The sequence below is a fragment of the Engystomops pustulosus genome, chromosome 1 (genome assembly GCF_040894005.1).
Source record: "Engystomops pustulosus chromosome 1, aEngPut4.maternal, whole genome shotgun sequence".
Classification (NCBI taxonomy): Eukaryota; Metazoa; Chordata; class Amphibia; order Anura; family Leptodactylidae; genus Engystomops; species Engystomops pustulosus.
Window position 1 is genome coordinate 240,507,559 of NC_092411.1, and position 25,307 is coordinate 240,532,865.

The window sequence follows — 25,307 nt, forward strand, 5'->3', positions numbered from 1 at the left end:
AGAAAAGATAGAGCTCAGTCCTGAGTCCATTTCAAGCGCATTTTCTGCGCGTAAAAAACGCATTGAAATTGCATTGAAAACGCGCATGAAAAACTGAGACACTGAACAAACTCTGACTGAAAACTGATTGCACTCTGATGCAAAATGTGCGTTTTTTTACTGACCAAACCCTGATCGCACCCTGATCAAACTCTGACGTGATCTGCAACGCAAGTGTGGAAGGGGCCTAAGGGAACGCTCCAGTCAGAGGAAATTGTGAATGATGTTTCATAACGTTTTCTTTATTTACATTTTAAAATTTGCCACCAAAAAGCCTCCTCATTCAGAGCCGTCTATTACAGAAGTTCCTAAACATCAGAACTGTATACATATTTATATCAACCTAATTCTATAGTTATATTTGTATCAGATGTACTGCACTCCATATAAAATAGTTTTATAGTGACATCTAGTGGTTACTTTGTAACTAGCTACATGTTTAAGGAAATCTACCTTTTGAAAATGGTCGTTCACTCTCGGGAGCGAGAACTTTCAAGCATGCAAGGCGGATGCATAGTTATGCTAGAGACCAAGTGCTGAGTGCCCTGTGTCAGGGGCAAAGGAGCGCCAAATGGTTCATTTGCCTATTGTATAAATCAATTTTTGGACGAAACTGTTGATTTCCATCAGCTCACCTACCGCTATGTAAAGCTATGTTTGGGTCAGAATGACCATTTTCAAATGGTAAATTTCCTTTAAGTAATGTGTGGCAGGTGGGATTAGGAAGTAACTTTTTGCGATTAAAGTAAATTTTTATGCATTTTTAAATAAAATTTTACACTTTCATGAAGGTGCCTATGTCAATAAACAACATAATGCAATTTTGAAAATGGGGCAGAAAAATATGGCTCGTTGTGGTATAATTCTTTATGCTGTCATTTCAGTTTTATGTGTACATTACAGTAACAAAATTGTAAAAAAATTCAACAAAATTTCCTGGGAGGAGATCCCACTGATCAGGCGCCTGCCCAGACGTTGTAGTGATCCATCTTTGTTTGGAGGAATTTTCACTAAAGTTCGATCAGTCTGAAATTTGATTTTCCACTTTGATTTTGTATCATTCCACATCCAGAGCTCCCTAGGATATTCATTCAGATTTTCATTGATTATTTTTATGTTTTATTGTTCTCAACACATTCCACTATGTAATGATTAAATAACTGCACCTGAAATCTCCCATTGATTTAAGATATAATATGATGTTTTAGTGCTCCCTTTATTTTTTGAGCAGTGTATGTGGTTGCGATGTGATGGATCAGCTGAATAACCTGCAGATAAACAGAAAATAATTAGCTTTACACCTCCTAAAAGTAAAAGAAGAACATGTGTAGAGCTCATAGATACCTAATGGGCATATGTACATACATATACATATACAGCATATACACCCATGCATCATATACACATACCATATGCACATACAGAAAGAGCATATTTACATCACATATACAGCAAATACACACATGCATACAATAACATATACAGTATATACACACCACACAAACATACAGCATATTCACACCCAATACCCTAGATGCCAGTGCTTAAAGCATGAATCATATCCTAGACCAGTGATGGCAAACCTTTTTGACCCTGAGTGCCCAAACTACAACCAAAACCCACGTATTTTTCGCAAAGTGCCAATGCGAAAAATTAAGCAGTAACTTATTATTACCTGCTCTTTCACAGGTTTAAATTGTATAGGCACCCGAGGACACCAATACAGTAGAAAGAAGGAGAAGAAGTTTGGATTATCATTGTAGCTTCCTTCTGTGGTTCTGGGTTGCCTGGGACTGCAAGAGGCCTTGAGTCCTGTCTGGTGGAGTCTGCGCTGGGGTGATGGCAAGGGTGCCCATAAAGAGGGCTCAGGGTGCCGCCTTTGGCACCAGTGCCATAGGTTCGCCACCACTGTCCTAGATAGTGCAAGGTAGCATGCCGGAAGCACTGACAAATCCCAGCCACATGAGCTCTAGCATTGTGAGGTATCAGAAGGAACCCAGGGTCCATTGCACCTGAACACGGTCTCACAAGGGGTCTGAGGATCTCATCCCAGTACCTAATGGCAGTCAGGCTACCTATGGCGAGCACATGGAGGGCTTTGCGACCCTCCAAAGAAAGGCCACACCACACCATTACTGACCCACTGCCAAACCGGTCATGCAGAAGGATGTTGCAGGGACCAAAAAGTTCTCCAACTAAACACACTACTCCAGCTCACCTAGATCCTTGGCGTCATTTTAGAGTCTGCGTATCCACCCAGCTGCTATGGCAATGTATCCAAACCGAAATAAAATCCACAGATCCAACTCTTCAACAGATTATAACCGCCTTTAGAGTATCAATCCATGGCATCCACCGGCATAAGACAGGTATGACTATAGACAGTCAACGCGTTTCTACTACTATAGCGTGCTCTCACTCATGACAGGTTTGTAGCAAGCACCCAGGTGTTAAATGCACCCGGTGTTTCAGGGAACGCCCTTCTCTCGCTATTTGTATTTATACAAATATAAATCATATTAAAATGCAAAATACAAAACATTCTTCTATAATTGTGAATACAATGTGCATCTTATTAAATACATTTCTGAAATTACGTTGACAATTCAATGAAAAGTTCTCCACAGCACGCCACTGTTCTTAGAGCTGGAACAGTACACACAGTGCCGGCTCCAAGATCACAGGCGCCCTGCACATGTACGAGGAAGCACATTAGGAGGCAGCGCTGGCACGTATGATGCAAATGGCGGGCAGGAGGTGGAGCTGCCTGACTGTCTGCAAGAGAAGCCCCTCCTCCTAGACTGCATGTTACTATAGAATAAAAGTGCTGACACCAATGAATATGACAGACAGTCTGCGCCCCATGTTCTCTCCTCCTCACAGCCTGCACCCCATGTCCTCTCCTCCTCACAGCCTGCACCCCATGTTCTCTCCTCCTCACAGCCTGCGCCCCATGTTCTCTCCTCCTTACAGCCTGCGCCCCATGTTCTCTCCTCCTCACAGCCCGCACCCAATGTTCTCTCCTCCTCACAGCCCGCACCCCATGTCCTCTCCTCCTCACAGCCTGCGCCCCATGTTCTCTCCTCCTCACAGCCTGCGCCCCATGTTCTCTCCTCCTCACAGCCTGCGCCCCATGTTCTCTCCTCCTCACAGCCTGCGCCCCATGTTCTCTCCTCCTCACAGCCTGCGCCCCATGTTCTCTCCTCCTCACAGCCTGCGCCCCATGTCCTCTCCTCCTCACAGCCTGCGCCCCATGTTCTCTCCTCCTCACAGCCTGCGCCCCATGTTCTCTCCTCCTCACAGCCTGCGCCCCATGTTCTCTCCTCCTCACAGCCTGCGCCCCATGTTCTCTCCTCCTCACAGCCTGCGCCCCATGTTCTCTCCTCCTCACAGCCTGCGCCCCATGTCCTCTCCTCCTCACAGCCTGCTCCCCATGTCCTCTCCTCCTCACAGCCTGCGCCCCATGTCCTCTCCTCCTCACAGCCTGCGCCCCATGTCCTCTCCTCCTCACAGCCTGCTCCCCATGTCCTCTCCTCCTCACAGCCTGCACCCCATGTCCTCTCCTCCTCACAGCCTGCACTCCCTGCTCTTCCCTCCTCACATCCTGCGCCCCATGTTCTCTCCTCCTCACAGCCTGCACTCCCTGCTCTTCCCTCCTCACATCCTGCGCCCCATGTTCTCTCCTCCTCACAGCCTGCACCCCATGTTCTCTACTCCTCACAGCCTGCACCCCATGTCCTCTCCTGCCCACAACCTGCACTCCCTGCTCTCTCCTCCTCACAGCCTGCACCCCATGTTCTCTCCTCCTCACAGCCTGCGCCCCCATGTCCTCTCCTCCTCACAGCCTGCTCCCCATGTCCTCTCCTCCTCACAGCCTGCGCCCCATGTCCTCTCCTCCTCACAGCCTGCGCCCCATGTCCTCTCCTCCTCACAGCCTGCGCCCCATGTTCTCTCCTCCTCACAGCCTGCGCCCCATGTCCTCTCCTCCTCACAGCCTGCGCCCCATGTCCTCTCCTCCTCACAGCCTGCGCCCCATGTTCTCTCCTCCTCACAGCCTGCGCCCCATGTCCTCTCCTCCTCACAGCCTGCGCCCCATGTCCTCTCCTCCTCACAGCCTGCGCCCCATGTTCTCTCCTCCTCACAGCCTGCACCCCCATGTTCTCTCCTCCTCACAGCCTGCGCCCTATGTCCTCTCCTCCTCACAGCCTGCGCCCCATGTCCTCTCCTCCTCACAGCCTGCGCCCCATGTCCTCTCCTCCTCACAGCCTGCGCCCCCATGTTCTCTCCTCCTCACAGCCTGCGCCCCATGTTCTCTCCTCCTCACAGCCTGCGCCCCATGTTCTCTCCTCCTCACAGCCTGCGCCCCCATGTCCTCTCCTCCTCACAGCCTGCTCCCCATGTCCTCTCCTCCTCACAGCCTGCGCCCCATGTCCTCTCCTCCTCACAGCCTGCGCCCCATGTCCTCTCCTCCTCACAGCCTGCTCCCCATGTCCTCTCCTCCTCACAGCCTGCACTCCCTGCTCTTCCCTCCTCACATCCTGCGCCCCATGTTCTCTCCTCCTCACAGCCTGCACCCCATGTTCTCTACTCCTCACAGCCTGCACCCCATGTCCTCTCCTCCCCACAACCTGCACTCCCTGCTCTCTCCTCCTCACAGCCTGCACCCCATGTTCTCTCCTCCTCACAGCCTGCGCCCCCATGTCCTCTCCTCCTCACAGCCTGCACCCCATGTCCTCTCCTCCCCACAACCTGCACTCCCTGCTCTCTCCTCCTCACAGCCTGCACCCCATGTTCTCTCCTCCTCACAGCCTGCGCCCCATGTCCTCTCCTCCTCACAGCCTGCGCCCCATGTCCTCTCCTCCTCACAGCCTGCGCCCCATGTCCTCTCCTCCTCACAGCCTGCTCCCCATGTCCTCTCCTCCTCACAGCCTGCTCCCCATGTCCTCTCCTCCTCACAGCCTGCGCCCCATGTTCTCTCCTCCTCACAGCCTGCGCCCCATGTCCTCTCCTCCTCACATCCTGCGCCCCATGTTCTCTCCTCCTCACAGCCTGCACCCCATGTTCTCTACTCCTCACAGCCTGCACCCCATGTCCTCTCCTCCCCACAACCTGCACTCCCTGCTCTCTCCTCCTCTGTGCACTCCCCTGTGTCAGTCTCCCTGCTCCTCCTCACACTTCCCTGTACTACGCCAGACTATCCTGCTCCTCCCACTCAGGAGTCTGGTCACATGGTCGTGTCGTCATGAAAGGTCCTGGAGCTTCCTAGGAAATAGCATCCTCTGCACTGATGGAGGCCGGAGCGGGGAGCCTCCTGCACAGGCGGCACTAGGTGAGTGCGAGCGGAGCCCGGCGGCCGCCTGCCTTATGTTTGTGTGGCCTCGGCCTGGAGGACACATGTAATACCCTGCTGGAGGCCACTAAGCTGCCATCGGGGGTGAGGGACTACAACTCCCAGCATGCCCGTGTACCTAACACTTGCCACAGGAGTGAGACGATGGTCTGCTTGTGTGGCCACCATCCACAGCAGTGCCTATAGTCTGCAATGTTATTGTTGTTTGTATTAATCAATATACACAGGCAATAAACTGATCACTACTAGGGAGAGCATGTAACCCTGTATATTGTGTGCTGTATACACTGAGCACTGCTAAGGAGAGCATGTAACCCTGTATATTGTGTGCTGTATACACTGAGCACTGCTAGGGAGAGCATGTATCCCTGTATATTGTGTGTTGTATACACTGAGCACTGCTAGGGAGAGCATGTATCTCTGTATATTGTGTGCTGTATACACTGAGCACTACTAGGGAGAGCATGTATCCCTGTATATTGTGTGCTGTATACACTGAGCACTGCTAGGGAGAGCATGTATCCCTGTATATTGTGTACTGTATACACTGAGCACTGCTAGGGAGAGCATGTATCCCTGTATATTGTGTGTTGTATACACTGAGCACTGCTAGGGAGAGCATGTATCTCTGTATATTGTGTGCTGTATACACTGAGCACTACTAGGGAGAGCATGTATCCCTGTATATTGTGTGCTGTATACACTGAGCACTGCTAGGGAGAGCATGTATCCCTGTATATTGTGTACTGTATACACTGAGCACTGCTAGGGAGAGCATGTATCTCTGTATATTGTGTGCTGTATACACTGAGCACTGCTAAGGAGAGCATGTATCTCTGTATATTGTGTGCTGTATACACTGATCACTACTAGGGAGAGCATGTATCTCTGTATATTGTGTGCTGTATACACTGAGCACTACTAGGGAGAGCATGTATCTCTGTATATTGTGTGCTGTATACACTGAGCACTACTAGGGAGAGCATGTATCCCTGTATATTGTGTGCTGTATACACTGAGCACTACTAGGGAGAGCATGTATCCCTGTATATTGTGTGCTGTATACACTGAGCACTACTAGGGAGAGCATGTATCCCTGTATATTGTGTGCTGTATACACTGAGCACTACTAGGGAGAGCATGTATCCCTGTATATTGTGTGCTGTATACACTGAGCACTACTAGGGAGAGCATGTATCCCTGTATATTGTGTGCTGTATACACTGAGCACTACTAGGGAGAGCATGTATCCCTGTATATTGTGTGCTGTATACACTGAGCACTACTAGGGAGAGCATGTATCCCTGTATATTGTGTGCTGTATACACTGAGCACTACTAGGGAGAGCATGTATCCCTGTATATTGTGTGCTGTATACACTGAGCACTGCTAAGAAGAACATGTATCCCTGTATATTGTGTGCTGTATACACTGAGCACTGCTAAGAAGAACATGTATCCCTGTATATTGTGTGCTGTATACACTGAGCACTGCTAGGGAGAGCATGTATCTCTCTATATTGTGTGCTGTATACACTGAGCACTGCTAGGGAGAGCATGTATCTCTCTATATTGTGTGCTGTATACACTGAGCACTGCTAGGGAGAGCATGTATCTCTCTATATTGTGTGCTGTATACACTGAGCACTGCTAGGGAGAGCATGTATCCCTGTATATTGTGTGCTGTATACACTGAGCACTGCTAGGGAGAGCATGTATCCCTGTATATTGTGTGCTGTATACACTGAGCACTGCTAGGGAGAGCATGTATCTCTGTATATTGTGTGCTGTATACACTGAGCACTGCTAGGGAGAGCATGTATCCCTGTATATTGTGTGCTGTATACACTGAGCACTGCTAGGGAGAGCATGTATCCCTGTATATTGTGTACTGTATACACTGAGCACTACTAGGGAGAGCATGTATCCCTGTATATTGTGTACTGTATACACTGAGCACTGCTAGGGAGAGCATGTATCCCTGTATATTGTGTGCTGTATACACTGAGCACTGCTAAGGAGAGCATGTATCTCTCTATATTGTGTGCTGTATACACTGAGCACTGCTAGGGAGAGCATGTATCTCTGTATATTGTGTGCTGTATACACTGAGCACTGCTAAGGAGAGCATGTATCCCTGTATATTGTGTACTGTATACACTGAGCACTGCTAAGGAGAGCATGTATCTCTGTATATTGTGTGCTGTATACACTGAGCACTGCTAAGGAGAGCATGTATCTCTCTATATTGTGTGCTGTATGCAGAGGCAGGAGAGTAGTAAGTACACACCCCACACCAGACCCTGGTGTGAATAGATTTACATCCTGGGGCACAGAATCCTGTAACTACCAGAGCTTCCTAATGTATTGGTCCTATTGATGGACGCTGTACCTTTTATATGAGGAGTCTGGCTGTGGGTCAGATCATTCTGATTGCCCCTGCCAAAAAGTTGCTCCAGCAATGTAAACAGAAACCAGTGGTTACCCCAAGATCATTGGTGCCGGGCTGCTGAATAGTTAAAGGGATTGTCCAAGATGGAACAAAACTTTGCTAAGGAGAAAAATGTCTTAAAAAAACAAACAAAAGAATAATTACAGACCTAGCGAATATACTTGCTCTTCCAGCACTGCTGCCCTGTCTGTGTTTACATTGTTGTAGTGATGGTGTCACATCTATAACATGTGAGTGCACTAAACTAAGTCCTGGGACCATTGATTGACCGCAGCCATCATATCCAGAGTTGCCGAGCACAGCGCTTGGTAACTCTCACACATAGTAAATGGGAGTGCTGGATCCATGGTATTGAATGAAGCGGCACAAGAGAACAGAGCACTGTGTTTTCGATTGTTTGGGGTCCAAACAGTCAAACCCCGTTGATCAGATTGTTTTACAATTTCTATGACACCCAGAAGCCTCTCACTCTGGTCTCTGTGACATCCTAAGGCCCTAAAAAGTAGTTTAAAACAAATTAAATAAAAACTGAAAGCCCCCCCCCTTTTCTCTAGAAAAGATATATAAAAATAATTACCCCATACAGAGGACACTGTAATGGAGAAAGGTTCCCTTTAAGGTTTACACAGATACAGCTAGTGACAGGTTCCTATAAAGCCCTATTACTGACGGAGTAAGATAGCAAATGGACGGCACTCCGTATGGGGACGGTGCTCCGGGTAGGGCTAGTGCCTGAATAAGTATTAAAGAAGGTCCCGGCACTCGTCAGCTAAATGCAAACAAATTTTATTGTAAGTTCAACTTACAACATGCTGGGCAGGGTGACAAATCAATGGGAACGCGTTTTCGGCTCCACACGCGAGCCTTTATCAACCATAAAGGCTCGCGTGTGGAGCCGAAAACGCGTTCCCATTGATTTGTCACCCTGCCCAGCATGTTGTAAGTTGAACTTACAATAAAATTTGTTTGCATTTAGCTGACGAGTGCCGGGACCTTCTTTAATACTATTACTGACGGACTCCCTTCTTTTAGCTAAAATTTTTTTCCCTTACATCCCCATAAATCAATTTTATCGTGTGTCTTTCTTGGCTGGCCCCTCCCATTTACTCATCCCCATGACTTGTGCCTCCGTACTATTCAGCAGTTCATGTCATGTGACCAGGGTGATGTCCGTGGTGGTGGTCCGGGAGTCAATTCACTCTGGTAGGCACTTATTGTATAGAACGCCTGGATTGGCAAAAAATACTGTTTGTACTGGTTTGTATACATCTCTCCCTAGATTTACTTATATGCCTATTATGGTGAATACTTGATTGTTGAATTGACCACCACCACTTTTTGTCTGTCTTTTTGGGTTTTATGTGATGATTTTAATATTTTGTTGGTTGCCATATTGTGTACAAATTTAAATAAAGATTTAACGACTTTTATTGACATTTGATGAATTTAGTATTGTATTGTGGCCCTGTATACTGTATTTTGGTCAGTATAGGGATTCTGTATATACATTGCAGGTGTTATCCTTATTGGTAATCTCTGATGTCATCAAAGGCCTTGCTCCCTTTACATTTGTAAAATGTAAACCATGTATGTTTCTCCATGGACTTCTACTCCTACCCATCTTCTATGGAGGCTGCTGTGATTTCATGTGATCAGATGCATACGGGTACAGTTTGCTAATGAGAGGAGGCTAAAGGACCTGAGGTGATGTCACTCTGCTCACATGAAATGAATGTAAGGTAGAGCTGTCAGTCAAAATAAGGGGGCGTGGTTTATTGGCAGCCCAGGAGAGACATGAGTACAGTGCCACACTGACAGCTACTTTTCGGTGATATGGGGAAGACTTGTAACCCTTTATCAGCAGGCATTGTTAGTCAGGGTGGTAAAATTCTAGTGACAGGTCTTCTTCAAAATCTCTGATATCGCTGCTCCTTCTTTCTTTTTTTTGCCCATTTGTACCCTTTTAATTTTTTTTTATTTTTTTTATAAAAAGCGACCAAAAGGTGGTATAGATCAGCTCATCGCCCAAAAATATAATCTCTGTATCCCATGTTAGGATCCACTTTTCTGTAAGCCTCTTATGTCCTTGTTTTTAAGAATAAAAGGCTTTGCAATTATGCAAATGAGCCTGAGGGGCTCCTGGCTCCATTAAAACTTATGTAGCCTGGATCCCCTTCAGGCTCATTTGCATCCCTTTAAAAAAAAAAAAAAAAAAAAAAGATTTTAAACTTGGACATATGAATTTAAAAGAGCAGTTCCTGCCAGAGGGGGCACACGCTAGTATGTCAATGTGCTTGGCTTACAATTGTTGATCTTGATCTTTTAACCCCTTACCGACATATGACGTAATAGTACGTCAGATGTGGGGTCCCGGTACATGGAGAGGGCTCGCGGGCCGAGCCCTCTCCATAGCCGGTAAGTCTTTGCTGCATATTGCAGCAAAGGCTTACCGGTAACACCCGCGATCGGTGCCGGCACCGATCGTGGGTGTTTTACCGCTGATCGCCGCCGGCAAAGGTGCCGGCGGCTTCAAAAAGACGGCGGCGCGCAAGCGCCGCCATCTTTACGTGGATCGTCGCTCCCCGTGACGTCATCGGGGAGCGGCGATCCGTCGCCATGGTAACTTCGGGTCTCACGAAGACCCGAAGCTACTTCGGGTTAACCCATTCATTACCATGTGCTGTCAGCACATGGTAATGTATGAGTAGTAAAATCCCCATATACTGCCATACTGTAGTATGGCAGTATATGATAGGATCGATCAGACAACCTAGGGTTAAAGTACCCTAGGGAGTCTGAAAAATAGTAAAAATAAAAATAAAAAGTTAAATTAAAAAAATTATAATAAAAAAACCTAAAATTTCTAATCACCCCCCTTTCCCTAGAATTGATATAAATATAAATAAACAGTAAAAATCATAAACACATTAGGTATTGCCGCGTCCGAAAATGCCCGATCTATCAAAATATGATAATGGTTTTTCACTGCGTTTAACCCCGTAACGGAAAATCGCGCCCAAAGTCGAAAATGGCCCTTTTTTGCCATTTAAAATTTTTTTTTTAAATTCTATAAAAAGTGATCAAAAGGTCGTACAGTCCTAAAAATGATAACATTGTAAACGTCATCAAAATCCGCAAAAAACGACAGCACCCACCGCTCCATACACCAAAGTATGAAAAAGTTATTAGCCCCAGAAGACGGCAAAATTCCCCAAAAAAATTTTGTACAGGAGGTTTTAATTTTTTTAAATGTATGAAAACATTATAAAACCTATACAAATTTGGTATCCCCGTAATCGTACCGACCCAAAGAATAAAGTAGACATGTCATTTGGGGTGCACAGTGAAATCCGTAAAATCCAAGCCCACAAGAAAACGTCACAAATGCGTTTTTTTACCAATTTCACTGCATTTGGAATTTTTTTTCCCGGTACATGGCATGAAATATTAAATACCACCATTTTGAAGTGTAATTTGTTACGCAGAAAATAAGCCATCACACAGCTCTGTACATGGAAAAATAAAAAAGTTACAGATTTTTGAATGTGGGGAGTGAAAAATGAAAACGCAAAATCGAAAAAGGGCCGCGGCGGGAAGGGGTTAAAGGACATCTATCGCCAGATCAGGGATTGTAAACCAAGCAAATTGACATACTAGCATGTACCCCCTCTGGCAGGAACTGCTCTTCTTTTAGCTTCTTATGCCCTTGTGTTTTTTTAAGAAAAGGAGCTTTAAAAGTTATGCAAATGAGCTCAAGGCTCCATAAACTCCTATGGAGCCTGGAACCCCTTGGGCTTCATTTGCATAATTTAAATGCAAAAACCAAGGTATAAGAAGCTAAAAGTAAAGCAGTTGCTGCCAGAGGAGGCGCACACCAGTATGTCAGTGTTTTTGGTTTACAATCCCTGATCTGGTGATGGATATCTTTTAAAAGAAATCTACCATTAAGATCCATCATGGGAAACCAGAGGAACTTACTCATAGATCCAGGCACAGTGACTGTGGTTCTTATATTTGTTACCGTGACCTTCTTCCTTCTAAAGTCAGTGAAGGGTTACACTAGCCCCTCTGTGATTTGGCTCTACAGGTTGTTACATTGACTCGCCCTCCCCTGCTTCCTCAGCACTTGTGCAGTGAGCCCCTCCTCTTGTATTCTCAGTGCTGAGGAAGCAGAATACAGTGTAACAGTAGTCTGGCTGACAGGGAGTCCTTGCATCATATGTGGGATTGGACCAACATATGGGTATGTTTCCACCAGCTGCACATGTTCTTTTGTGGTTGGCCTTATACCACTGTGGTCTGTGTAGAGGTCACACGCAATTTTTGATTTACTGAAGTATTGCTCAGTTTTGCCTACCAAATTGTGCAGCCTTTGGGTGCTGCTGGACAGGGTTTTGGCCTCCTGCAGTTGCTGCACTTTCTGCGGGATAAATCCGCTCAGGGAGGGGGAACTCTGGCAGGTCTGATGTGCATGTTTTTGCACCTAAATAGTCAGTTTTTGGCACAATTATAACATGCAGCTTTCTAGGGCAGAGACATGCACATAAGAACTGTCAGTTCTTACGATCCCCCCCATATTTTTTTTTTTTTTTTACTGAACAAATTTTGGCCTTTGCAAAAAACTAGGCTCCGTTCACACCTGCATTACAGCTTTCTGTTGCGTTTTAGGAGAGCATGTCGTAAACTAAAACTGAGGATCTTATTTACGTGCATTATCGGGTTGTAGAAAAGAAAGGGTGGCACGGTGGCTGAGTGAGTAGCACTTCTGCCTTGCAGCACTAGGGTCCTGGGTTCGAATCCCACCCAGGTCAACATCTGCAAAGAGTTTGTATGTTCTCTCCGTGTTTGCGTGGGTTTCCTCCGGGTACTCCGGTTTCCTCCCACACTTCAAAACATGCTGTTAGGTTGTTTAGATTGTGAGCCCCTTGGGGACAGGGACCAATTTGACATGCTTGTGCAGCGCTGCGTAATCTGTGTGCCCTATATAAATGAAGAATTATTATTTATTATTATTATTATTATTATTATTAGCCACAAGACCTGCTCCAAAATGTGCGTCTTGGGCAGTCCGTTCACTCATGGAGTTTGTGCATGAGCCCATTGAGATGCATGGGGACGGGTGCTAGATGCTAAATCAACAAGTAGCGCACAGACAAATCCTACGCTCTTGTACCGGGAATTGTAATTGTGTATTATCTGCAGAAATGCTCTGCAGGATATTTATTACTACACGCAGTCCCCGGGTTAAGTACAAGATCGGTTCTGTGAGTTTGTTATTAAGTTAAGTCGGAACTGTATAGTTTATAATTGTAGCTTACAATGGCCTCCCCAGGTCTGACCATTGACTAGTCATAATGCTTTCGGTGAGTGTGAAGGATTTATGTGGAATTGCTGAAGCCAGAAGGTACCTCCGGTCTTCACTCCATAGGGTGATGCCACACATGGCGTTTTGAACCCATTTTTGGTCCATTTTTAAGCAGTCCGTTAAAAATCGCATCAGTTTATGACCATTTTCAATCAAGATAATTGGTAAAACCTGTAAAAAACGCATGCGTTTTTTAACGGACTACTTAAAAACGGACCAAAAATGGGTTCGTGTGTGGCATCACCCATACACATCGAATAGTAGGATTTTCACCCCTGTTTGCATCATTCATTTATTATTATTATTATTCTATGTATTGATTAGAATATTTGACTGTACGATATGAAATATTGTCTGCTTGTTGGGCTTTTCTGAGGGCGGCTTATGTACTCCATGGTTGCCCCATTTTTCCACCAGGGGCCACTTGTGTTTCCCCTTGTTTTCCTCCCAGTATATGGTATATCATATTTAAGTGTGTATATTGACATTATAATAAAGCATATTATGAGATTTTATTGATGTCTTTGCAGCCCTCTTCTTCTTTGGTTGGTTATCTGAGGCGTTATTATTTGAGAGCTTTTCACTTGTATTTCAGAGAGGGGCTAGTTTTTTTCGGTTGTGTAGTTTATTATTGTAACCTCAGTCAAAATTTTTTTGGTCTCTGTGACAATTGGATTTTAAAAATGTTGTGTTGTTATAAGAACCGGGATTAATAATAAATCTGCATTGCAGAAACTTTTGATAACTGTTACAGCTGATCATTGTAGCCTGGGGCTCTAGTACAGTAAATTGCCAACATTCAGAGAGCTGTTTGTAACTAGGTGTCGTCTGTAAGTTTGGGACCGCCTGTATTGTTATTTATTTAGAGAGCACCATTAACCCCTTCACGCACCACACAACTATACTATAATGTTGTGGGTTGTATGGAGGGCTGAGCTCTCTCTATACACTGCTGACACCTGCCTCTTACTGCTGCCGGAGGTGCTGTGGCCAATCACGGTAGTTAACCCTTGCCACGGTAGTGTTGTCGGTGGGAGGCGCCATCTTGGATGTTTGATCGGTGGCCCCCATGTCGTCATCGGCAATTGTAAGGTTGCGGATCATTTTCCAGGACAGCCTACATTCTTCTTACAGACCTGTCATGGATACTGATCTCTAATAGCCTGCCGATGGCAGATCAGCAGAAAAATGACACTATTCTATGAGTGATCAGACCCCCCACGGTTAACCCCTTAAGGACGCAGGGTTTTTTGGCTCATTTCTCGCTCTCCAACTTTAAAAATCCATAACTTTTTCATTTTTACGTGTACAGAACTGTGTGAGGGCTTATTTTGTGCGTAACAAATTTTACTTTTCCGTAATGTTATTTATTTTAACATGCTGTGTACTGCGAAGCTGAAAAAAAATTCCAAATGTGGAAAAATTGAAAAAAAAAAACGCACGTGCGTCACGTTCTTGTGGGCTCAGTTTTTACGACTTTCACTCTTCGCTCCAAATAACATGCCTACTTTATTCTTTGGTTCGGTGCGATCGCGGTGATACCAAATTTATATAGGTTTTATTGTGTTTTAATACATTTTCAAAAATTAAACGAATGTGCACAAAAAAGAAAAACATTTTTTGCCATCTTCTGACGCTAATAACTTTTTCATACTTTGGCGCACAGAGATGTGTGAGGTGTCATTTTTTGCGAAATGAGGCGACGTTTTCATTGCTAACATTTTGAGGTCTGTGCGACATTTTGATCATTTTTTATTTAATTTTTTATGTTATGTAAAAAGGTGTAAAAGTCGCATTTCAGACATTTGGGCGCCATTTCCTGCCTCGAAGGTCACCGCCGCCTGTAACCGTTTTTATATTTTGATCGGGCGTTTTGGGAACGCGGCGATAACTAATATGTTTGTGATTTTTACTGTTTATTATGTTTTATATCCGTTCTAGGGAAAGGGGGGTGATTTGAATTTTTAATATTTTATTAATTTTTTTTATTTTTTAAACTTTTTTTTTTTCTTTTTTTTTCACTATTTTTTAGACCATCTAGGGTACATTAACCCTAGATGGTCAGATCGCTCCTACAATATACTGCAATACTTCTGTATTGCAATATATGGCATTTTTGCAGCACATTCATTACAATGAGCCACTGGCTCATTGTAACGAATCTGCAGAAGCCATGTAGCCTCGTGTCAAAAGAAGACCCGAGGCTACCATGGCAACCGATCGCCGCCCCCCCAATGACGTTCGGGGGCGCGGCGATCGCATTAAAGATGGCGGCGTCCGCGCGCCGCCGTTTTTTAAACGCCGCCGGCGACTTTCCCGGCGGCAATCACATGGTTAATAGCTGCGATCGGCGCAAGCCCAGACCGCGGTTATTAGCGGTGGGGGTTTTCTGCAAAATGCAAAAACCCCCACCTTTGTATGAAGAGGACTCAGCCCATGAGCCCTCTTCATACATCCCTTATACTTCTGCGCCGTAGAGCTACGGCGCAGAGCGTTAAGGGGTTAAAGTAATCATAGTAAAAACTTTTAAACTGTGAGGGCGCATTCACATGTTGTGCTTTGGTTGAGTTTTCATTGCGTTGATTTGAGGTGATTTGACTTAGTACATTACTGTTAACATTTGCATTGCAAATTGCAAACACAATGTTAACATGTATGTAAACAATGTGTCAACACATGCATTTGGTTAACATTGTGGTAACAAATTTGTTCACTGTGTGAACACACCCTCTAAGTTTAAAGAAGACCTGTCGTCAAAATGTTACCCCCCTGACTAACAATGCCTGCTGATAGAGCGTTACAAGTCCTCCCCATATCGCCAAAAATTAGCTGCCAATAAATAATAATTGGCAAAATGTTTTTTAACAAAAGATTACCATTTTTTTTTTTTTCAATCTACCAAAACATAATAAAACATATATAAATTCTGTATCCCTGTTATCTTATCCACCTAAAGAATAAATGGGATGTGTCATTTGGATGAAATTTGGACAGAATGAAAGTGGTGAAAGCACAGGCCACAAGGAAATGTTTGGGGTTTTTTTTTTGTTTTTTTTGTCAATTTCACTGCACTTGGAATTTTTTTTTCCAGCTTTCCAGTACACGGCATGGAATAATAAATGGCGATGCTAAAAATGACGATGACGAAATAAAATGGTTATGGCTTTGGCATGAGGGGAGCAAAAACTAACAAGGGCTGAGGTAATGTTTGGAAGTTGCGTTTTTGACGCATTCCACTGTCTTCCGCACCCACCGGTGCTATGGAAACGCCTGCGATCGGGAACGAGCCGCCGGTGTTTCGCGTTAAATTAACGCAAAACACCGGCGGCTCGTTCCCGATCGCAGGCGTTTCCATAGAAACGCCGATGCGACTGGGCCGAGGCCCGCCCTGGTGGGCGCGCATATGCGACCGCATGTACGTTCCTGCAGACGGCCATGTGAATGAGCCCTTAGCGTGTAATCGCAACGCATCGCGTGAATGCGCCCTAACACATTTTGGTATTTTTTGTGCGGCACATCTGAGGCACAGTACCATAGGATTGTAGTGTGTGGGATTATACGTATTCCAATACACACAATGAAGAAAAAAAAAATCTGAGTTTGTTAATTTCAATCCCTTTCCAACTGCTCCGTTCAGTAGTTGTGTTTTTCCAATCCGTATAAAAGTGGCGCATGTGTTAGTTGTGGTGTGACTAAGCCGTTAGTGTGCGTTAGTGCAGGGTACTGCTGCCTTGTAGGATGTGTATAGGTGAGCGGGGCAGTGCGGTTATTACAGCGGGGGAGCAGTGTGTACATGTGTGTGTGTGTGCAGCCAGTAACAGTTGTGTCAGAGGCCGGAGACAGGCGTGTGATAGGTCGCCATGGCTCGTGCGTCAGTTGCTATCCGCACGGTGTGTACACAGCTGCGCGCTCACTTTTGCCGCCACTGTGAGGCGGGCTTTGTGAGATAGCGCGGCCCCTGTGTGTACGGCGCGGGGTGTGCGCTCCTGTGTCTGCGGTACCGCCCACATCCCGGAGCATTCCTGCACAGCGGCGGAGTGGAGCGGCGGCGGCGGCTGTCCGCTAGGTGGGTGAGTGTCGTGTATGAGGTGTCCTGGGGCTCCGGGCTGCTGCGGGGCAGATGGCGGCGCTGTGCTCGGCGCTGTGCTCGGCTCTCACCATCAGCTGCAGGTGTTGCTGTGGAGACTGTAAACACTGGGAAGATCCTGCAATGTAATGGGCTCCTATGTGTCTGTAATGGACGGACTTGGAGGAAAGTTTCTGCACAGGTTACCTCACAATGATGTGACACTGGCAATAGGAAATTACACATCTGGGGGAATGGACATAAGAAAATGGCGCAACTGTGTATGTACGGCTGTCATTGTGGGGTACAGGTGACACCTCCCATCTATTCTTTGGGTCAGTACAATCATGGTGATATCCGATCTATACAGATTTGTTAGGTCAAAAGTAAAAAAAAAAAAAAAATGGTGCTACAGAAAAAATATTTATGACACCCACAACTTTTTCACACTAAGGCTACATTCTCACACAGCCGTAGTGGGATGTATATCCAGCCGTAGGGATATGTCCCCATAGACGGCTATATGGTGTTACGGTGCACACTTGCTATAGAGGGGGCAGGTGCTACTATTTGGCAGTGTGAAATTAGCCTAAGGTGTCAGTTTGGGACGCAGTAATATAGAACATTTCTATGGCTTAATTTGTTTATTTTACCTATGTGTCTGAGCGTAAGGGGTGTATATTGTGAATATACTGCTCATGTTTTAGAGTTTGCCTCCAGCAGACTGTAATAGTTGCAGCTGAATGACCGGCCTCAGCGTTCGCCAGTATAGTGCCACCTATGCACTGCACTGTCGCTGTTTAGGTGCCACGTGTTTGACCATGGCCCCTAATAAGTTAACTGTAAGTTAATGGTAGGTGGATGTTGTATACAGTTAGGTCTTGGTGGGCTTAGGGAGAGTTGTTTTTATATTTTTAGGAGAGCAGATACCTAATATGTTTGATATATATATTATTTTGCCACTAAGGGGGTTTGAGCCTAGATGATCTGATCACTCATACGATATTCTTCAATAATTTAGATGGGATGCTTGTACTTGCCATAGAAACACTGATTTAAAGGAAATCTGCCACTGTGGAAAATCTTGTATTTGTTATCCATAACCTTATTCCTCCTAAAATCAACTTTCAAAATTATTCTAATGAGCCTCATGCACTGTTACACCGTGCATGAGCACTCCCCTCTCCAAATGTGTGAGATTACAGCAGGGGAAAGGGGAGGGTCTAATAGTCTGAGAATCTGCTGCTCAGAGAGACTGGGAGGCCATGGATAAGAAATATAAGATGATTACCACAGTCACGGTGCCTGGGTCTATGAGTAAGTGCCCCTGGTGTATCATGATGGATTTTGATGGTAAATTTCCTTTGAATGGTGAAAAGGAGAGTAGTGGTTGTAGTGTACAGTGCTTCTCCAGAGCCGCTTATCTCCCTGGGGGGTTTAAAGTAATGAAAGGTAAGATGGGACCGGCAGGCCGTGCCCATAACTTCTTATTTCTTCTTCACTTTTCTGGCTGCGACAATCACTAATATACATGTGCGGTATTGTACCAATACCAGGCTTTAATAACCAATGACAATTAAAGTGGACCTTTCGGGGTTTGGGACGCTAAACCCTGACGGGCCCTATTTGTCAGGATAGGTTTTAGCCATGTTGAAAACTTTCATCCAATAGTCGCTAATCTTATTAATGTTTTCTATTAAAAATATTTTTCTTTTAGTGTTCTAGAATGTGTACAAGTACAGTGCCTGTAGTGGTGTGGTGTAATTTACCATTCATCCCTCTAATGTTTATATTTACTCTCCGAAAGGTGCAGGGAGAATGTTTTCTCTTGATGGCGCAGAGGGTGTTACTAGGGTGCGGCCGGATACAGTTCGCTTTATGTTTATTTTCTTTACAATCTCTCTTGTTGTTTCTTTTAATGCAGGTTTGTATATCATCTTCTGAGCACTTAAGAATATGGCTACAGGAGGAGGTCCACCTGAAGAGTCCATAACTGATCAGGATCTACCCAACTGGAGTCATGAATCACTGGAGGATAGACTGAACAATATGGTAACTTCACATTTATTTAGGGTCCCATTCACTCTGCCGTGGTTGGACCATATAGTCTCCTGTTTCATGTACAAATATAAGGGGATATATGAAGCTTCTGTGCAGAACAGCAGCACCAAATCTTCTTTGCGGTGAAGAAGGGGTTCCGTGCATCGTATATATCACTATATCTGCACGCAAGAATCTTCGGAGGGTATGTGAGGAGGCATAAGTGTTTGGAGGGGTGTACAAGTTTTAGAAAATTTTTTTCTTGAAAGGTTGAAGCAGTCACCATTGCTTCTCAAAGCTTTAAGTGGCTGATTTTGTCTGTCACACTTATGTGAAGTGTGGAGAGATCTGAATTTATTTTTTTTTAATGTAGTTTCATTCATCTCTGGGAGCGACGAGGGGAGAGACTCCCGATCAGCCAGTTATGCCCTGTCCTGTAAATAGGGCCTAAATTGTTTGGTGAGAAAACCCCTTTAACCCTTTAGCGCTCTGCCTCCGATATATCGAACACTGAGCTGATAGCGGCCCAGCGCAAGATCTGAGCTGAGCTGGCATTGGGATACCAGCTGTAACTAACAGCGGTCAGAGTGGTCTCCGATTGTGGGTGTTTAACACGACCGCGGCATTTAAGCTGCCTTCTGGAGGTCTTTGCCCCATGGTCTCCTATGGCAGCCCTGAGGTCCGTTCTGGGCCCCAGGACTGCCTGTAGGTAGTGCCTGTAAGATGGAGTCTATGACGTCATCTTAAAGGTGCTGTGTTAGACTATGGATGTTCATAGGCTATCACAGCTAATACCCTGCAATACATCAGTATTGGAGGTTTCATGGGGCATTAGTGATTTAGAAAGGTATGTGATGAGGCATAACTACTGGAAGTAAACTGAAGAGGCTTAAAGAAACATCCATGCTTTGTCACCACCCCCTGTACATAAACTCTCATGGATTACCAAATGGCAGAAAGATCTGAAAAAGTTGGTATAAACTTTAGTAGGGTATATATACAGAAATGTGTGTTAGCATTATTGAAAATATTTCATGGTAGCAGCTAAGGAGTTAGAGACAAGTAAAAGTACTGCTGTGCGGAAGTTGGTGTTTGCAGGTAATGAATGGATATTGTCGGAAGCCTTTTCCTTTGTTTCCATGGAATAGTGCCTAAACAGGGAGGAACAAGTCTGTGCAGACACCATTAAATATACAATGCAATGGGAAGCCATAAATTACTTCATTATTATTATTATGCCAATAATAATTTAAGCAAAACCAATATCATAATAACAGAATAAGCATTTTCTTTGTGTCAAGATGATATTGAGGCCAGCGAGTGAATGACGCAGAGCTCCCCACGTAGGTCTACCTGCACTGGAACAATGGAGAGATGGGAGCATACCCACTAATCTGTTGTCTCGCATATTAAAGCAGAGATCCACAATACCACTTACCTGACTATTGTCTTACATTGATCATGTGCTAAATAGAAGATCTTACTATTCAGCAATGGACTACCTCAGGCCTTCTTCTTATAACTCTATACTCCATGATGACGGCAATATAGAGTTATTAATATGATGTTAATTAGCCTGGGAATCTCCAGGTACGTCACCACAGTGCCTCATCTGATAACTTATTCACTTTCCGCGTTGCGCTAGCTGTCCCGCCCTTACCTGCTCTCTGAGGGGAGTAAAATTTATCAGACTAGGTGCTCGGTTGACGTAGCTGGGGTGCACCAAGCTAATTAACATAATTATTATAACTGTTGCCGCAATCGCAGAATATAGAGTCATACCCTACCACTTGCACAATGTCTACCTCTATTGCTGTACCCTTTGACACCCTCATTGTCTTGGTTGTGGAATAACACTTTGTTTCCAACACATTATTTCCCTCTTTCTTATTGATCAGGAGTGGAGTGGTCAAAAGAAAGCAAACCGATCATCTGAAAAAAACAAGAAGAAGTTTGGCATGGATTGCGAGTCCCGGCTTACAAATGATATCTCTCCCGGGTCGTCTCCTGGAGTTGGTCGTAGAAGGACAAGAACACCACACACTTATCCTCATACCAGATATGTGTCTCAGATGTCTGTCCCAGAACAAGCAGAGCTGGAGAGACTGAAGCAGAAGATCAATTTTGGGGATTTGGATCAGGTGCTTTTATCCATTTGTGAACTCGTACTCGGACATTTTCCTGTGTGCATTTCTTTTTAGTTTTTCCATTTACAATTATTATTAAGAATATATTTAGTGCTATTTATTTTTTTTCCATTGTGTCATGTGATATGCCGCTTTAATGCTTTTTCTTACATTTTTAGAGGAGCATTGGAAGTGATTCACAAGGAAGAGCAACTGCAGCAAACAATAAGCGGCAACTTTCAGAGACCAGAAAACCCTTCAACTTTCTACCACTACAGCTAAACACTAACAAAGATAAATTGGCATCTCCATGCCCTCCAAAGCGAGAAACCAGCATCTCTTCATTACCCAAGGACTTCTTGGCTTCTCCTCTTTCTAAAGAACTCCTGCAGAATTACCAGGCTTCTTTGGGAGAAGACGGTCCAGGAGAACCAGCTTTTGACAGCAGTCAGGTATGCTGAGATTTCATTTTTCTATGATGAGAATCCAGACCAGTTATGGATTTCTCGTTTTATTTCCTCATAAATTTGAGGTTGCTCACTTAACTTTACTAGGGTAAGCATAAGATCCTAATAGGGTCACCCATATTATACTTTCCCTGTTAAAGTTTGTCATTCGCCACCTGGAGTTGCTGGACTTCCTGTGACGTTTTGTGACCACCTGGTGGATGGAGGGGTCCGAGCAGTCATTACTGCATGCACAGTGTTTGGTGGGATGTATGAGTTCTTGACAAATTGGTCTTGAACGATTGAAGCAGTTGCCATGGCTTCTCAAAGCTCTAAGTGCATGATTTTGTTTGTCGAAATTATGTGTAGTGTGGAGAGATCTGCAATATTTTTCATGTAGCTTAATTTTATCTCTGGGAGCGACGAAGGGTCCGATGGAGAGACCCCCACCCCCTACTCCAATCAGTAAGTTTAGTTTACTTGTTTGGTGGGAAAACCCCTTTAACAAATGCAATAACACTTGCCTTAATGCAGTGTTAATGGCTACGTTTTGTAAACGCAAATGTTAACATCAATTTAATTAGGCAAATCTCTCTTCAGGTGTTGCATTATTTTTGAAAAGCCACATGTGAACTGCAACGTGTGAACATGCCCATAACAATGCACAAGGGAATGCTCCCCTTGTTACATCTATGTGCCTGAAATAGTAACACCAACTAGGCCATTGCTTTTATTTTTTTAATTCCTTCTGGTGATTTTAACCCGAGCATATATATCTTATCCCGAGCACTATATCTTAAACGTTTAATGAGTTTAAACTTTTGTGAGTTTGCGTATCTAATATTCTGGGTAGGTTGAAACCTTTGGGCACAAACCTATGTTGATTACAAGGTTTTGATGCATACATGACATAAGAAAATCGCCTTCCTTTGAGACAATCATCTTGTTACAGATTTTTGCAGCAGAGACTCCTATAATGTGACGGGTGGAATAACTTGTACGCATCACCCAAACTTGCCAACATGACTAAAGAGAAAAAAGAAACCTTTAGCAACACCCACCCTTTCAAGTGTGACAATAATGCTGTGGTGCTATTATATTGTAATTGACTCGTCTTCACCTGTCATTATTGTATTTTAAATATTCATGGGCATATTATTAGCCCATGAAGTACTTTTACGTTGTCATAAAATGAAACTAATCCCCCCCCCCCCCCATTGCAAAGGAATAACTTCTAAATTTATCGGTGTTTGATCTCCACTTTTCACGAGATCCCCTATTTAAATGGAGCAGTGGGATGAGCTTGTTCCAACCTGATTGCTTGATGTCCAACAGATCAATGGGAAGTAAACTTGAACTTTCTCATAAGCTTCTTTACAAACTTTTGTATCACAGCCCTGCAGACTGACAGACAATGGGAGCCGGTGTATCTCCTGTGTACTTGGAGGGGCATGGGGCCTTGTCCAGCAACTGCAGGCTTCGTATTTGCTACAGGTTGCATGGACAAGCCTACTTTAGTGGATCGCTACCAAAAAAAATAAAAATAAGAAAAAGAACTCAATGTTTTTAACAAACATCAATAAAATAGAAAGTATATCCAAATGTTCTTGGCTCCGGATTGTTGTGGTATGAACCTAGTTATCTTGTTACCCAAATTCTCTATTTGTTACTGTATTTAAGACCCTGATATCGTTGTAATAATTTTTTTTGTGTTTTTCTTTTAATTGAGGAAACTGCATGCTGCAGCATGGTAACATAGTATAGTTTGAAAAAAGACACAAGTCCATCATGTTCAACTTTTAAGAATTAAACAAATGTTTTTTTCCGCATAACCAGTGATGATATTTTGAGAAAGTCATCCAGGCCTCTCTTGAACATGTACAAAGAGTCCTCCATAACAACCTCCTGCGGCAGAGACTTCCACAGTCTCACTGCTCTTACAGTAAAGAATCCCTGTCTATGGTGATGGTAGAGCCACCTCTCCTTTAGGTGTAGAGGATGCCCCTGTCTATGGTGATAGGAGAACTGCCTCTCCTCTAGGTGTAGAGGATGCCCCCTGTCTATGGTGATGGTAGAACCTCCTCTCCTCTAGGAGTAGAGGATGCCCCCTTGTCCTGGTCACAGGCCTAGGTATAAAAAGATATTTTGCGAGATCCCTGTACGGTCTGTCCAGGTATTTGTACATTGTAATGAGGTCTTCCCTTAGTCATCTTTTTTCTAAGCTGAGTTTCTTAGGGCAAAACTATGTCCATATCATGAGAATCTATTCCTCTCCTAATACATCCCATTATTTGCTTTATTATAAGCTGCCTGGCTTTGGTCACTAAAATTAAGTCTACCATCCACCAATACCACCCCTCACCCCCCAAGGTACAGACTCGAATTTACCTCCACACAAAAGCTGATCAGATTAGTCTGACAGGAACGATCCCTCATAAACCCATTCTGGTGCTGACTTGTAAGGTTATGTACGGTGAGATACTCCGGGATAGCATCTCTAACAAACATCTCAAATATTTTCCCCACAACAGAAGTTTCCAGTGTCTTAGATCCTTTTTGTATAGTGGCACCACCTTTCCTGTACCAGAACCTGTTCTTGAGGTATCTTCACATATTAGAAAATATACTCACACGTGCGTACGGCTCCCCTATGATTGGAAACCCTACATTTATCACTTATGTAAAGCTATCAGATACACCTATTCTGTGATAAGTGCATAGGTAAACAAGATAAGCACAAAGTAGAAAAACATTGGAGCAAGTATTATTATTATAGCAGCATTTGGGTTATAAAAGGTTTTGTGCTGTGGCTGTAGTGCTTAGAGACCCGTGTAGATATGAGAATAGCTTCCTTCCATGCTACCTTTCCATTAATCACAATCTACTCATTCATACAAGTGAGATTATGAAAGAAAGCCATTGCAGGGCATCATTTGGCAGTAACTTGCATTTGGGTCCCTTGTTTATAAATTATTCTCTCAAACAAGCGCCATCAGAGTCAGACAGAACTCTGGCTGATTGATGGTTAATTGTACCAGGCACAAGTCCAATGTTCTTCAGTCCAGCATAATGGCAGCATGTACCAGTCTCAATGGGTGCATGAAAAATAATGTACGGCAAGCCGATACCATCCTCGCACGCTCAGATATTCACACATATTGCATTTTAAAGAGGACCTGTCACCCCGAATAAACCCTCCCCAAGCTGCTTACAAAAGTTAGCAGCTTCCTAGCCCTATCCCAGTAAAAGCAGTGTTAAACTGCTAGCTTTATACATACTGATAAAGCTAGCAAACACTGCACTACATAGCGCTCCAAACGCCAGACCAGTGTTACAGCCCATACCATAGGTCGGCGGTGACTGCCAGGATTCGCGTGGCAGTCACCGCCTCCTTGCACCGCTCCCTCTGTAAGCTTGGTCCAGC

The 25,307-nt window shown here is 44.4% G+C and overlaps 1 protein-coding gene across 6 annotated transcripts in view; it reads left to right on the top strand.

Moving 5' to 3' along the window:
• Nucleotides 1–5,212: 5,212 nt before the first annotated feature.
• The window catches only part of PCM1 (pericentriolar material 1), a 67,177-nt gene continuing 47,082 nt past the window's right edge, over nucleotides 5,213–25,307 (top strand). For 4 of the 6 annotated variants that reach the window (XM_072122457.1, XM_072122477.1, XM_072122485.1 and 1 more), the window contains exons 1-4: nucleotides 5,213–5,368; nucleotides 19,196–19,323; nucleotides 21,210–21,452; nucleotides 21,617–21,889. In XM_072122457.1, coding sequence (XP_071978558.1) covers nucleotides 19,228–19,323; nucleotides 21,210–21,452; nucleotides 21,617–21,889 — 612 coding nt within the window. In that variant the 5' untranslated portion in view covers nucleotides 5,213–5,368; nucleotides 19,196–19,227. Of the gene's footprint in view, nucleotides 5,369–17,095; nucleotides 17,276–19,195; nucleotides 19,324–21,209; nucleotides 21,453–21,616; nucleotides 21,890–25,307 lie in introns of those variants that run through there. The other 2 variants (XM_072122461.1, XM_072122469.1) reach the window with 2 other exon arrangements.